The 16,063-nt window shown below is 39.1% G+C and overlaps 1 protein-coding gene across 1 annotated transcript in view; it reads left to right on the top strand.

The window, feature by feature from the left end:
• Positions 1-16,063, top strand: part of LYST (lysosomal trafficking regulator) — a 156,813-nt gene that overhangs the window by 53,615 nt on the left and 87,135 nt on the right. Inside the window, exons 11-20 of the mRNA XM_045009357.1 lie at positions 293-402; positions 1,337-1,760; positions 3,527-3,671; positions 6,502-6,675; positions 7,952-8,109; positions 8,344-8,534; positions 10,833-11,078; positions 12,957-13,130; positions 14,804-14,953; positions 15,684-15,821. Of these exons, the coding sequence (XP_044865292.1) occupies positions 293-402; positions 1,337-1,760; positions 3,527-3,671; positions 6,502-6,675; positions 7,952-8,109; positions 8,344-8,534; positions 10,833-11,078; positions 12,957-13,130; positions 14,804-14,953; positions 15,684-15,821 (1,910 nt within the window). The remainder of the gene's footprint in view (positions 1-292; positions 403-1,336; positions 1,761-3,526; positions 3,672-6,501; positions 6,676-7,951; positions 8,110-8,343; positions 8,535-10,832; positions 11,079-12,956; positions 13,131-14,803; positions 14,954-15,683; positions 15,822-16,063) is intronic.

The following is a 16,063-nucleotide window of genomic DNA, read 5'->3' as shown; positions in this document are numbered from 1 at the left end:
ACGCGCTCCCGTCGACTCCGGAACTCCACCACCGTGAACGGCGGTGGCGGAGTCGATGGGGGAGCCGCGGACTTCGATCCCGCGGCTTCTGGACGGGTGAGTACTTCGAACTAAGGTCGTTCGAGTTCAGCTACGCTATTCGCGTAGCTGAACTTGCGTAACTTAGTTCGACACCCCCCCCCCCTTAGTATAGACCAGGCCTAAGTGTCGTCCAAAAGCAAGTTATGACAGCAATATAATATATTGTATATAATTTTTTTAAGCATATTTTGATACCTTTTTATCTATGTAGCATGTCAGATAGTGCTGGTAGAGCTTCTGGTGTCTTTGATGAGCTCAAGGACATGTGCAGAAGAGCTAACCCTTCTCTTGAGGATATTTTTAGAGGAAACACCTTGTACCGTGAGTATACTACAAATCAGAAAATTCCTTAATGCAACAAAGAGTGGGGCTGAACAAATTGACTGGCATATCAATATATGCATTTCTTTCAGGAAGTATTAAGAAAGGGACCTTGTTATAATGTTACTGGTTAGAATGTAATAACTGTGCCATTTACACTATGTAAACACTAGTTAGTAGAAAAATAGATTCATTTTGCTTGGCACAATAAAATGTGAGGGAAGAAGTAGGAGAGAAGAGGTGGTGAGGTATAAATGTAAATTGACTTTTTTGATGGAGGGACTTGAGCATTCATTCTTCAAGTGCAAGGAAAGACTGGGTTTTGGGGTGGGGAGACAGATGGTAAGAGGAAGGATAATATATTGAAGGTCTTTCCTGTTAATTGCATCCTGGGCAAAAAGCCTTCCCGTTTCCCAGGAATTACCATTGTTTTGTGAGCAGGAAGCACTTTCAAGTTAACTAAAACAGTATTTGAGCCTATTGCTTGTTGTGGCCATTTTGCTGAACTGTAATCTGTAGTTTTGTACAGGAGACTTTGAATATCCTTCCATTCATTCTGTTCCATGTTGGAAGAATAACTTCATGGTATAGGCATTTTATTTAAATAGTAACCAACAAAGCAAGAAGACATGGAAGCCAAAATGTTTCAAAAGTAGCTTGAGATTTTTGGGTGTCTAACTTGAGAAACATTGGCCGTAATCTTCAGAAATGTTGGGAGCCTACAACTTGATTTGAAATTAGCTCTCAGGACCTCTAAATTAGGCTAAGGTATCTTAAATTGGGCATGCAAAATCAGAGGCCACTTCTGAAAATATGGAACTGAGTTTAAATGAAGAGGTTTCTTTCTATGTAAGCTGTATATAACGCATTAGCATTGGCTATATAGTGTTAACACAATTTGATTCTGGTTATTTTTCTGGTTTATTTCTCTTAGGAGATACTACTTAAAGGTATCTTGAAGATTGTGGAGATGAATATCTATATGAGTCCATTACAATATCTCTCCTTCCCCTTGCTAAAGAGCCCAAATTTAAATAGTAGTTCTTCACAAAAATCAACTAGTGCACTCAACAGCAAGACTGTAGGACTATTAAAAAGAGCAAAGTTTTCACAAAATAAGAAGGAAGCAGATGGTGAGAATTTGACTCACCAGCTTCTTTCTTCTTGGCACGTAGCCCCAATCCACCTGCCTTTGGTGGGACAAAACTGTTGGCCGCACATGTCTGAGGGCTTCAGTGTCTCATTGTGGTTTCATGTGGAATGTGTTCAAGAAACAGATAGTCCCACAGAAAAAGGGAAGAAGATGAAGAAAAGAAGCAAACCACTCATTGTGCGAGAGAGCAGTTTTGATGGCACAGGTAAGTTATAATATTACTGAACTTATAAAGCTGAGGGATTTCAGATATTTCTACTAGACATACACAATAAAAACACTGAACAGAAAGCTGTAATTCAGTATTAGCTGCTCTGTCCTGTTACAGTTACTGTATGGCACCCAAGAGTGAACTTGGCCTTATATTTTTTGGGGACTGATAAGATGTGGTAAAATTATCTCCCACTTCCAGCTTTAACTTGAAAACAGTGAAAATATTTAAAAGTGTTGAACTTTTAAGCTACCCTTAAGTGTCCATAAGAGAAGGTATTACTGATTTCAGAAGTATCATAGTGGGTTTGCCCCCACTTTGACTCAGTTGCTTTCTCAGCACTACTTACTATTGTTCTCATTGAATTAGGAGCCAGAGATAATAAAATACCTATTGTGCCATCGTAGCCATATTAAGGAAATGAAAGTATTCTGACTTTCAGTTGGAGGTTCTCTAGAGAAGTCTACTTCTGTCTCTTGAGTTCATTTTGGTCCTTTATTTGAAAAGTTGATCAAGTTGTAGAGTGTTTTGTTTTTAAAGTGAGAGCTGATAATGCCGATTTATAATTCGGGTTACAAAATTGTTTCAAACCCTTATTCAAGCAAGTAATTTCTCTGAATTAAATGAGACTACATATTTGAGGAAAGGACTGCTGCTGTGAGCAGGACCAACCCTGAAACCTTTTGCTTTCATGTGCTTCTACAGCTTTTCAGAAATGTCACCGTCTGGGCAAACATTTAGTCAAACTGTAGTCAGTGAAGGAGGGGAAAAATTAAGTTTCCCACTTTAAACTTCTAACCACAAACCCTTTTTACCCAAGGTTACAGTAAAAAGGCTGAAATCCAAAACTTAATATGCCTGCTCCTAGCTGAGGCCTTTGCTTTTAGTGGTAAAGGGAAAATATTTTACAAATTCCGTACATAGAACATTCTAAGTATTTATTGATGCACACTAAGGCTCCTGTCCAACAAAGCCCTTAAACTGATTAACTATAAGCATGCAAGCAGTTCTGTTGACTTCAGTGCTTAAGTGCTTTGCTGGGTGAGGGCCTAAAACACAAGTGAATTGTGCCTGTACACAATTATAGTAGCTGCACAGCTGGCTCTGTGTAAAGATGCTGATTCAAAGAACATGCAGATTTATTGCCTCCAGAGTGTTTTCTTTTCCCCCTTAAACTAAAGTGGAAAATTTTAAATGCATGCCTGTGGAGATACCTTCTAGAGCAGTTGTGGGCACCCGCGGCCCATCAGGGTAATCCGCTGATGGGCTGCAAGACAGTTTGTTTACACTGACCACCTACAGCTCCCAGTGGCCATGGCTCGCTGTTTCCAGCCAATGGGAGCTGCGGGAAGCGGCGCAGGCTACAGGGTCATGCTGGCTGCTGCTTCCCGCAGCTCCCATTGGCCGTGAATGGCGAACCGTGGCCACTGGGAGCTGCGGGCAGTCATGCCTGCGGATGGTCAGTGTAAACAAACTGTCTCGTGGCCCACCAGTGGATTACCCTGATAGGCCGCAAGTTGCCCACCACTCCTTTAGAGGTGCTTTACGTCAACTTTCATGTAAGAGAGACCTAACCAAGGAAGACCTAGGTCTCCAACGATGAAACTACAACATAGTGCTTATACTAGTCAATTCACCTTTAAAGAAGTTTCTTGTGATATATAAGCTGCTTTTTTGCATGTTGTGGACCGTAAACAGATGTTTTAGTCATGGTCTGGTTAATTATAAGTGCTATATATGCTATCTATTTATTTTCCTAGAAGGAAGCAAATCTGTACAAATGGAGTACCTTAACTTGGGGGACAAACTTGTTGAAGATGGCTGCGTTCATATAATTTCATTGGGTTCCAAAGCATTGATGATACAAGTCTGGGCTGATTTGAACACTGGAGCGTTCATATTTCGGTACTGTATATTTCGGTTAGCCCAAAAGTCGGAAGAATTGTAAATTCCATAATGTATGACATCTTGTGCAAGCTGATCTGGAGTAGTAGCATGGAGTCAGGCCCAGGATAGACACAGCTATGTATATATATGGCCTGTAGATTATTGCTTACTTAGAACAGAAAGATCATTGACATCATGCCGTAAATTTATGGCACGGTGCTTTACAAACCTAAAGAAACTTTCCCTGTGTACAGGCTTTGGCTCCAGCCTTTCATCTTTTTCCAGGTAGGCATGATCCTATGCCTGTGCAGAGCAAGTTGTAAGAGATGTAAGACACATAAGAGCTAATAAAGGACAGCAGCTGAGGGATGAAGGAATTAACAAGGAAGGAGGGAAGTTGCTTGGATAGGTGGATGAAGGAAGAGAATTGATGCATAAGAATAGGGAGGCTGTTCCAAGTATAGGAGGCAGCATGACAGAAGAACAGAGGCAGTAAGGTGAGAGGCTTATCAAAATGGAATGGAAGAATGTTGTCTTTCCTGGGGAGATGGAAATGGTGATTGCTGAATTGTTCTAACCTTGGATCCAAACAACTTTAGGATATGCTGATAGTTATAATCTTCCTGGTCAGGCCAACTCTGGGTCTAACTTTAAATTCTTTATGATGGACACCAACCAGCAGATATGTGTACATTTGTGGACATCAACCAGCAGACTGGAGTTTTTAATGGAGTTGCAACTAACTGCAATGTGGCCCTAACCTGTCTCCCCTTTATGGCTCTTAGCAGCAGCTAATAAACAAACATTCTAGGGGAGGGTTTTTTTTATACAAACAACTTTACTTGGACCCTGAGACTGACACCTACTATAGGCATCCAAATAACAATGTTAGATGCCTTTTAAAGAGAAAAGAGGGTTATCTGGTTAGGAGATTAGACTGGAAATTGGGAAATCTGGCTTCTGTTCCTGGTTCTGCTATAGCTTTTCTGCAAACCCTTGGGCTAGTTGCTTATCCTTATTTCATAGATGAGCTTAATTCTTACCTACCTCAGAGATATTGTGGGGCTAAACTGGCTAATGTCTGAGGTTCTTGGATTTGTGCTGATTTGAGCACCCAAATGTTGAATCTTTCATCTAAATTTGAATTGAACTCCCCATGACTGGGTTATCTGCTAATGCAGGGTGGATCCTGGAGGTGTGACTGTTTCTGCTGTTTTTGTTCAGTCATAGGAAACAAAAATATTTGTTTCTTATGCCATGTTTTTCATACATTTGGCTTTGTAAAAATGTAAAAGCATTTTTAGTTATGACAATTTCACCCAGCCTTATATGGACGGTAGCAGAAGCAGTGGGTGTTGATGTTGGGGTTTCTAAAGAATGAAGTAGCTTTTAAAGGGATCTCTTCATAGAAATGATTTGCTAGAAAGGTATTTGCATCTCTGAAAACCTAAGTAAAGTGCTATGTCAGTACGACCAAATTTTACAGGCTACCACTAATGTTTAAGAATTGAGGTGCTGCTGTTAGTCTCTCTCTGTTTATGCTACATCTGTGTGTAGTCTCCTTTATATTTCTGTTGCTGGTACTGTAACAAAGTGCAACTTCATTTAAGCTGCCCTGGTGATAAATATTTGCTCAGGTTTTATTTGTATGATCTATCTTTTCTGTTGCCAAAATGTTGCAACTAATTCTGTATGCATTGCATCTTTTACAATGAATTTAATGAAGATTTCAGCATTCAGTCAGTTCTTTGTAAGATAACATTTTCAGAAATTGTAATTGATTTAGGCTGTCCGCTACCCTGAGCATTGTCTCCTGGCAAAACTTTAAAGTCATGAACAGTTGAAACAGTGCATTAGTCAGTCACTCATTTTTAACAATCATATCGACTATTTTTTTTTCAAATTGCTTATATTCCATGGGTGAAAAACCCATGATCTGATTTAATACTTAGCATTTGTATAGTGGTTTTAATCTTCTAAGCTGTTTACAAACATAATTTTACACCCCCATAAAGTAGGTGATAAGATAATTTGACTTTTAGAACAGGTTGTATCCAAGTGTTTCATTAACTTTTTTTTTTAATTTAGTAACCCTCACAACACCCCAGTGAAGTAAGGGAGTATTATTCTTATTTTATATCTAGGGAAATTCAGCCAGAGAGAATATAAGTGACTTTCCCCAGGCTACAATGTCAAGAGTTCCTGACTCATACTTAGGTGCTCAGCCCCCAATATCACAGCTCTGTATATTTAGAATATCTATAATTAATAAAATCATAGAATATTAAGGTTGGGAGAGACCTCAGGAGGTCATCTAGTCCAATCTCCTGCTCAAAGCAGGACCAACACCAAGTAAATCATCCCAGCCAGGGCTTTGTCAAGCTGGGTCTTAAAAACCTCTAAGGAAGGAGATTCCACCACCTCCTTAGGTAACCCATTCCAGTGATTCACCACCCTCCTAGTGAAATAGTTTTTCTTAATATCCAACCTAGACCTCCCCCACTGCAACTTGAAACCATAACTCCTTGTTCTGTCTGAGAACAGTCTAGCTCCATCCTCTTTGGACACCCCCCATTCAGGTAGCTGAAGGCTGCTATCAAATCCCCCCTCACTCTTCTCTTCTGCAGACTAAATAAGCCCAGTTCCCTCAGCTGCTCCTCTTAAGTCATGTGCCCCAGCCCCCAATCATATTCGTTGCCCTCCGCTGGACTCACTTTTTAACTTCCATTTAAAGAGAATTTTAGAATAAAATTGATCTTGGACCCAGTTAGAAATGCAGTTTTATAAATATAAATAAAAGTAGATATCCATAACTCTTTACCTGTTTCTTCCTTTGCTATTTTCATAGTATATGTATGGATCCAAATGATGAAATGAAAGCTGGCCTGCTGGCACAGGCTGAATCACCAGAGAACATTTTCCTTGTAGACAAGTGGGAGCATTTGGCAATAACGTACTTGCAACAGCCAGAAGGCAAGAAGAATATCCATGGAGAACTGTCGCTATGGGTCTCTGGTCAGAGGTAAAGTACACTTCAGAAAATTCAAGCTGTAACTAAATCTTTAAGAAGCCAGCTAGTGGAAAGAGACTAATTCCTTAAGGTTTTCCTGGTGAAGAGAGAGGTCACTGAGCCAGGGTTCATAGAGGGAACAGTGTTGAGACTCAATTCTTGGTCTCAATTCTTGGGGTGGGAAAAGAGACATTTTGCATAGTGAGGTCTCATCTGTTTTCAGAATCCATATTCAGCCTCAGGCCCATGCCCATACATGACCAATTACCCTCACTGTGATTTTTGTACTGGTTCCCCTCCTCCTCCTCCAGTCAGGAACCAGTAGAGTAGGCAGGACACTACAGGAATTCAGACTGGGGTCAGAAAGGGTACCTGCATGGAGCTAGTAGCCGACATCATTTCCAAGGTGCAAGTGGGAACAAACATAAAGAAGGCCGTTGATCTGTGGAAGGGAAAGAGGAATTCTTTGTGGTTTTGGTGCCTGGCTGAGAAGGAAGGCATGTTATGGGAGGGGCGGGAGGAGGGGACACTCATTTTTTGAGAATGAGTTGGAGAGGGAGGAGGAGAAGGAAGGCACTGAATGTCAGAGAACTATCTTCTGCTCTTAAAGTGTAGATCCTGGAGGATGTGTAGATTCTGTGTTTGAAGTATTAATCTATGGTCGGTATGCTGCCTTCTAAAATATATTCTCTACTAAAAAGAATTGTGAATTCCTTCCTTCCTTTTAAAAAAAAAAAAATCTTTTAGAATCTGTTCAGCAGGCAAGTGACTTGGCAACTCTTTGTTCTGGTGTAACAATATTAAAATTCTACCAGTTTCACAGTATTGTTTAGAATTACAAATCCGATTTCAGATTAACTAGTTAGTTGTCAGTGTACAACTGCTGTTTGCTCTAGTGAGAGAGGTTTTTTGGCAAGGGCGCAGAGTTAATTCTATGCACCTCCATAATTCTGCTGTGTTCCTCAAGCCATAACAGCAATTTGCTAATAGTTGACAAGGAAGTGAAACTAATAGTTTCTAGGTTCAGTATCTAAACTGAGTGAAATGAAAACAAGTAGTATAAATGGTTAAATGCATTATAAATATATTCTTAAAGCTTTTGTAGTAATTTAAGAGGCTAATGTGTTTAATTTTATATCTTGACAGTGTATCTTTTAATATTAAAAATGAACACTATCCTGGAAAGTTAATCAAATTTACTGTACTTTGAATATTTTAGATGGAAATTCTGATAGGTTTTCAATAACTTTGCAATATTTAAACTTTCGCTTTTTTATTTATATTTTAGGAAACGTGAGATCAGTTTGGATTACACTCTACCAAGAAAAACAACTTTATCTGACAGCAATAAAACATTTTGTATGGTTGGTCATTGCACATCATCCCAAGAAGAACTACTACAATTGGCTGGGAAATGGGATCTGGGAAATCTGCTACTCTTTAATGGTATTTAAAGGCAAAAAATATACATATAACTTTTTCCACTTAACTTACATGTTTTGAATGGAAAGATAGTGTAAATATGAGCTAAACAGAAACTTTTTAACATGCAAACTTACTACAACAAAAAATAAAGGTTCTACTAAACACTAAAGAGATCCCTGAACTGAGTGTTGCTTGCATATGAATTATTGTAGACAGTGTGAAGATAGATAATTAGATTTTTATTTTTCTGTTTAGGTGCAAAGATTGGTCCAGAGGAAGCGTTCTACCTATACGCCTGTGGGCCAGACTTTACCTCTATAATGCCTTGTAAATATGGCAAAACAATGACCAACTACTCCAAATACATAAGTAAAGACATTCTACAGTGTGAACAAATTAAGGAACTCTTCATGAAAAAGAAAGAAGTGGACGTTGGACCTTTAATTGTAAGTTTCTAGTCCAAGTTAAAGCCTGGGTTCTTAAACTCTTAGCAGTGCATTAACAAATTGGGGCCTTAACTTGCATTGGCACAGAAATCCTGGTCTGTTTAAGAGATTTTATTTGTAGTTCTGTTTGTTTTGCGTTTTCGTTTGAGGCCCTCTGCTCTCCAAGAATGGGAGTTTCCCTGAGGCCTGATTGACTTCAATGAGAACTCAGTGGAAAGAATTCCCATTGATTTCAATGGGTGTTGAGTTGGGCACCTTGCTAGTGTTGCCAGCCCAAAAGGCCTGAGGCAGCAAAGAGTGGTTCGTTGCCCGGTGTGCTTTGTTCCAATAAACACACCAAGGTGGAGAAGCATTTTAAAGTTTATTTGAGATCTCAAATAGCAGGATGCTCGGAGACACACACACATCTCAAATCAAGCACACAGACATAAGCTGTGTGTCTCTTCTTATACATGACTTCAGCTAAGCATTCCTATTACCCCCCTTCCTCTAATCCCCTCCCATATAGTAGACACATTGTATAGCTAGTGATTACATTAACAGGTTAAATCATTTTTGACAGCAAACAATTCATCTGTTAGTAACTTTTCAAGGCTGTTAGGTTGGTTTACTCCTGGATTTATTACTTTGCCTCCCCCCCTCCTCCTCCTCTGGGCCCCTTTTTACTATCTCCTGGTGTCAGTGTTACACTGATAAGAAGCTGTTACACATTCCATTCTCAATTCTGACCTGTGAGTTTAATCAGAGTTTAGACATGGAGGCACTCTGGACAAACATAGCATTAACTTTGGTTCATTCAGGCCTGGTACAGAAAGGCTTCATTAACACTGTGGTTTTCCACCCTCCTGAGTTATCTAGGGCTATGCCTAATGGCACCAACACTAGCAAGTAGCGGATGACTTTTGCCTCCTCCATTATTCATCAAGATTATTTTGTCTTCACTTGCTGTTCTGTTAATTGAGTCTGGCTGAACATGAAGCTTACAGGTAAAGGCGTGGACAATGGGAGGACAAGCAAGGACATGGGCCTCCCCAAAAATCTCCATGTGGCCCTGCAGCCTGGGGAGGAAGGAAGCAGCAGGGCTGCTGCCTGCCAGCTGAGCTCCTCCTCTGCTCACCCCTATGGCTACTGCTTCTCCTTCCCTGCTGCTGGAGTCCCATTTGTTGCCTCTGCCTCCACCCCTGACTTGATCTGCAAAGCAAGCAGCAGGGCTGGGACTCTAGCAGCAGGGAAGGAGAAGTAGCAACTGCAGGGGTAGGGGGAGGAGGAGCACAGCTGGCAGCTAGCAGCCCTGCTGCTTCCTCCCTTCCTTGGGCTGCAGGGACACAGAGTGTTGCTGCCTCCCCACTGCTGGGCGTTCCCCGCCTCTGTCCCAAGAAATCTGCTGGAGTGCCGGGCATGGGTGGGGAGTGTTCACACAAACCTTTTAGCATGCTCCTCAAAACGCATTGAAATTTTAAATTCCTGCACACACCTCTGCTTCAGGTATTAGAGAGACTTATGAATGGGGTGGAGGGGAGAGGAGATGGAAGAGTGATGTAGGTGGAATGCCTAATGAACCAGAGTGACATAACTAGAGAAATATAGTTGTCTGTTCATGAATGAGTTCATTTTTAAGACTTGCAGATAATTTTTTAAATTTTTTTTTTGTAATTTTTCAAACAAAAGCATAGCCTGTTTTTCTTAAAAGTATGACATTAACCCCATGCAAGCTTCTTCTGTACTATTTAGCCCTGTCTGGAGTTGAGGGGTGAATTATTTATTTTATGATAGAAGTGAATTTCACTCTAATTTCATTACCTTTTCACCTCCTTTACTGAGGCTTTTGAAGTAGTCTTCTGTGTATTAGGCATCATCCTTAAGAATGTTGGTATGTGAGCAGATTAGAAGACCCGAGAGCAAAGAGTTGAAGGTGAAAATTGTGGTGTTAGCAATCCTTTTTTACTTAATAAAGACTACAGGTGCTACTTTTATGAGGCATTGCTAAAATTTTCTCCCCCCCCCTTTTTTTTTTTATGTACAATACTTCTAAAAGTTTTGGGGGAAAGGTGGAAGGGAAATCTCAGATAGTGACTGTTTTCAGAAATCTATCTTTCAAATATCTTGACTAAAGCCTGGGAACCACATTGTGTCTCAGCCTCTCAAATGTATATTTAGAAAGATATTTTGAGAGAGGAATAGAAACAAGTTTATTGAAGCTACTGCTTTGTATTTCCTAGGCCATAAGCTTATTCTGTATTCTTTAAGGCAAAGTAAGAACTGATTAGAAACTGGAACTTTCTTAAATGTATGTTTCAGGAAAGTCTCGCTGTTGTCTATACCACTTGCTGCCCTGCTCAGTACACCATCTATGAACCTGTTATTAGGCTGAAAGGTCAAGTGAAAACTGTGCCCTCACAGAGACCTTTCAGTTCAAAAGAAGTTCAGAGCAATTTATTGGATCCTCATCACCTGAAAATGCTTCAGCCTGTTGAATATAAAACTCTTCAGGGCATACTGCATGAGATTGGAGGAACAGGTGCATTTGTCTTTCTCTTTGCTAGGGTAAGAGTTATAAAGTTGTTAAATACTTTTTTTTTTCCCCTCCCTCAGTCTAGCACATCTATTGTGGTTTGACTTGGCTCTCTTGTTAGAATTTTGAAATGTAGTATTCTCACTTACTTTTTAAAAATTATGCCTTTGACATTATGGAAAATGTAGCTTGTAACATAATCAACCAACGCAATGTGGTTACTGTGCATCTTAAAAAAAGCTAGAAGCTGTTGTAACAGCCCGTGATTATATCCTGCAAGTTCCTGTGCAAATTAAACTAAAAAATATTGTAAATATAATGTGTTAATGTACATTGCATATGACTTTATGGCGGTATTAGCCTCTTAAATATCAAGATATGGCTTGCGTTTAAAATATTTTGGAGTTTATATAATGAAAACGTAATTTTTGTTCTTTTTATTAATCTGTGCCATTATGTTTCTTCAAAAGCTACCCTTATTCACATATAAATATTTGAATTCATGTGTTGGCTACAAACTGCTGTTCCAAAAAAATTGTTTTGAAATACAGTGGACCTCTTCATAGGAGTTCTGGTTTTTTTTAGCACGAAGACTTTGTGTGGTTATAGTGCATGTAATAAAAGTATGGGACCAAATTCACCTCTTTTATGCACTGTGCACATCTGACAAAATGGTGCAAATTAGATCTAATAATATCTGAATGTCTTTAAACCTAAAAGGATGCTATCCTGGGCAGGGGAAGGGGCACAAGCAGTTCATAGGGCTTGCTTACTTTTGGGGTAAACTCTAAATTAAAAATAGCTTAACAGAAAGGTCTGATCAAAACTAAATCCCTTACTCAGAATGATTATCTCAAAAAAAAAACTTAAATGAAACAAATCAAAGCAGGTACTGGGGCTAAAGTGGAGTCCTTGTACTTGGAATATTTGGTTTCCCAAAGTTTATTAATGTGATTCCAAGACTCATTTGCGCAGTCCATCAAATTATTATCTTATTGACAACAGTCATATAGGGGAATCAATTTGTATGGGAATGAGGCTCTCTGGTGTTCAGGCAAAATCTGCAATGGAAATTTATTCCTATTAATTTTTACTGTGTTACTTAAGTTTTACATAACTACACATTCTACCATACACAGCGTTCACATCAATGAAGCATGATTTTTAGATCTGTCAAACAGCACAGGTGTTGTAAATGCAGCATTGTTACATGTACACAACATAGTAGGATATGAATGTGTACAAAGTCAGCTGAGCCTTCCTTCTCGTACACCTCTGACTTAATTCAAATGTTATGAGTTGTCTCTCATAGGGTTCAGGACTGCATTCCCATTGTTAACTACTTCCATATTTGTATTGTCTGTTTACCAGCTTTATCCAGCAGCCCAGCTGCCACTACTTCTGTGATATGTGTAATAGAGTTTTAACATTGGACCAGACTGCTATAGTAATAGGCAGTCTGCCATGTTCTAGGTCTCCAGGAGCCATAAATGAAGGTGCTTTTATAGCATTTAGGAAGCGTCTCCTCCTCTTTATGTAAAATACTCAACCTCATTGAGCAGGTGCTGCACATGTGATTTCCCAGAATGATAGGGAGCTGTTTACATTTTTCTGCTCTAGTTTTATTTTTTGGAGCATCTTTTTATTCACTTCAACAAGGATGATCTTTTTCATGGGTCTCAGACTTGTTGGAAGATGTTCATTAACTCCATTGGGAATCCTGTGTTTTTAGGTAGAATAATGGAGTAGTATTTCTTTATAGATATGAGAGCCTAATTGAGCCTTAAGACAAATTATAGCCTGGAGTCATGTAATTAATACTTTTTACAGAATATCTATAAATCTGCTCATTACACTAGCTCTATCAAATATGTTTATCATTTGAATTATTAAAACTGGCTTATTTTTAGGTTATAGATATCAGCAACTGTGAAGAGACTCAAGCTTTAGCACTACAAGTTATACTCTCATTAACAAAATACAATCAACAGAGAATACAAGAGATGGAAAACTGTAATGGATATTCCATGATTCATCAGGTGTTGATTAAACCCAAGTGTATTGTTGGATTTCACATTTTGAAGGTATAATGCTGTTAAAAATGTTTGTATAGTTTAATTTGGACTATATGGTTGTTTAGAAGATCCTCTATACTCTTAGTCCTAGATTTGAAGCCCTACTTGGGATGCAGGTTTTTGGTTTGGAGCCCGTCCAATACAGGAACAATTGCCCTCAATCCAGAAACTGAGAGGATGGGTGAAATGAGAGAATGTTACAGAAACCACTTGGGTTTGAGGGGAAAGAAACAATTGCAAATATAGTTTTCTATAATTGTCCCCCACTTGGCAAAGTTATTTTAAGATGACAAGCTAAACAGAAGATCAATTTTAGAAACCTACAGGTGAAACCTTAAATCAGAAGTAGAAGCTAAAAATATTATTTTAGAGGGTGACTGAATTGACACTGTTCACTTTATACTATCACAGGAGATGGTGTAGGATGTTTTGGGAAGAGAGGAGGAAGAGTTTGGATAAATCATGAAAGCAAAAACTGTTATCTATGCAATCCCTTACATGTAGTAATCCTGTTAGCATTTCTTCTGGAACACCTGCTCTATGATGGGAATGTTTTTGATCTACTTTGGAGGCACAGGAATTCCAGACAAGGGTATTTGATGGATGTAAGGCATATGAACCTTACTTAAAAATTGTATTATACCTGGGAGGAAAACTGCAGGATTCTCTGGGAAACACAGGAATAGGTGTCCTTTGGAGGAGACCATCCCAATGACTGCCTTTGAATCTTTCAAAGCTTCATTTTTGCTTGAGAATGTTTATTTGAAATGGGCATATGATGTATGTGTGCATTGCCCTATTGAGAAAGTGGACTACAATCCTTAAATTCTGTAGACGTTTTTTCTGAAGTTTGTCTTTAACTAAGGCTTTCAAAAGTGATTAGTCTTTGGATGGCCAACTTGAGACACCTAAGAGAAGCCTGATTTTCAGAAAGTGCTGTACACCAATCTTCTGAGGATCAGGCCCCTCCTGAGAGGTGTCAAATTGGGCACCTAAACTCACTAATCACTTCTGGAAAGTAGGCCTGCTAATCCATAAAAAGCTCTCTGGGCTTTCTGATTTCTCTTAAAAAGGCATTTTAGTAAACAAAGATGTGGAGTTTCTTTAAATATCATAGAATCCTAGAAATGTAGGACTTTTGGGAGGTCTAGTCCACCGCTAATCCAGTGCTGATGCAGGGTTAAGTATACCTATAAGAACAGCTATTCTGGGTCAGACCAATGGTGGTTCTAGCCCAGTGTCTTGTCTTCTGACAATGGCCAATGCCAGGTGCCCCAGAGGGAATGAACAGAACAGGTAATCATCAAGTGATCCATCCTGTCACCCACTCCCAGATTCTGGCAAACAGAAGATAGGGACACCATCCCTGCCCTTCTGGGCTAATACCCATTGATGGACCTATCCTCCATGAATTTATCTAGTTGTTTTTTGAACACTGTTATATTGTTGGTCTTTACAGCATCTTCTGGCAAAGAGTTCCACAAGTTGACTTTGCGCTGTGTGAAGAAATACTTCCTTTTATTTGTTTTAAACCTGCTGCCTATTATGTTGCATCATAATTCTAGAAAGGATGCAGATAAGGATGGGCTGGAAACAACTCTTCTTAAAATATGGATGGCTGTAATTGTGGTCTTCAGTTACTCCAATCAAAACCTCAAGTCCTTTTGTTTTTCTGTTTTAAGACACTTCTTGAAGGCTGCTGCAGTGATGAGATTCTTAATATAAATGAGAGCGGACAATTCATGCTTGATGCAGATTCCACTGCAGTAATACAAGATATTAAATTATTAGAAGAGTTGCTGCTTGATTGGAAGATATGGTCTAAAGCACAGGTATTTACCACCTTTATACAGATAGATAAAATGGATTCCTGTCTAAGAAAAGTACAGTACTTCCTTTTCGTCGTCATCCTTACTTAGTCTGAAATGGTTCTCTACATACTAGTTTGGGGATTTGAACAGCTACCAAAATAGTCTGTACCCAGAATAAAACTAAATATAGCACAGATCTTCATGACTGCATTCAGTGTTATAGCAAGGGTATGATTGCAAATCCTTCAATTTTGTTGTACATTTTAGGAGAGAAGGTGGGTGAGGTTATATCTTTTTATTGGACCACCTTCTGTTGGCAAGAGAGACTAGCTTTCAAGCTTACATAGAGCTCTTCAAGTGACCTCAAAGAGAGAACCTCACCCACCCTGTCTCTCCAATACTCTGGGACTAATACTGCTACAACACTGCATACAATTATAATTTTTTGATGTTTTTCATTAACTTTGCAAAACTTGGTATAGAGGTTAAAAGAATTTTAAGGATTAAAAACTAAATTATGCCCCTTAACATGCTTCTTCTAGGTCAGAGTTTGGAACTAATTTTTAGTTTTCCTCTTCCTTCTTTGCATGCAAATACTGGTAAAAAGCATCTTGATTCAGTTATAATGCTTCATATTACCCTCTTAATCTGTCGAAACTAGGATAGCATAGCCTATAAAACAGAGAGGGGGAGATAGAACTGTTACTATATTTGGTGCTGCTTGTTTTATACTATTTGTTTTGTTTTTCAGCAAGGTGTTTGGGAAACTCTTTTAGCAGCTCTGGAAATCCTTATCAGAGCTAACCATCACCAACAGATGTTTAACATCAAACAACTGTTAAAAGCTCGAGTGGTGCATCACTTCCTGCTAACATGTCAGGTTCTGCAGGTACTTTTAATCTTATCCGTTTCTAGTTTAAACGGAATTATTTACCAAGCACAAAATAATAAATTGCATTTCATTCTTCAGTGTTTTTAGTTTTACTTTTCCAAGTGTCCCCATAAAGATTAGTTCTTCCCTCTTCCTACCTTCTAGCAGGCATTATAAAGTAGTGATATTTTCACCAGAACACATCAGTTGTAGAGGTCACTGGAGGGTGATGCAAGATCCTCTAGTACCCCCAGTGGCTG

This window comes from Mauremys mutica, chromosome 3 (assembly GCF_020497125.1).
Source record: "Mauremys mutica isolate MM-2020 ecotype Southern chromosome 3, ASM2049712v1, whole genome shotgun sequence".
Lineage (NCBI taxonomy): Eukaryota > Metazoa > Chordata > Testudines > Geoemydidae > Mauremys > Mauremys mutica.
The sequence above is the reverse complement of the archived record's forward strand: the minus strand, read 5'-3'. Positions and strand labels throughout refer to the sequence as shown.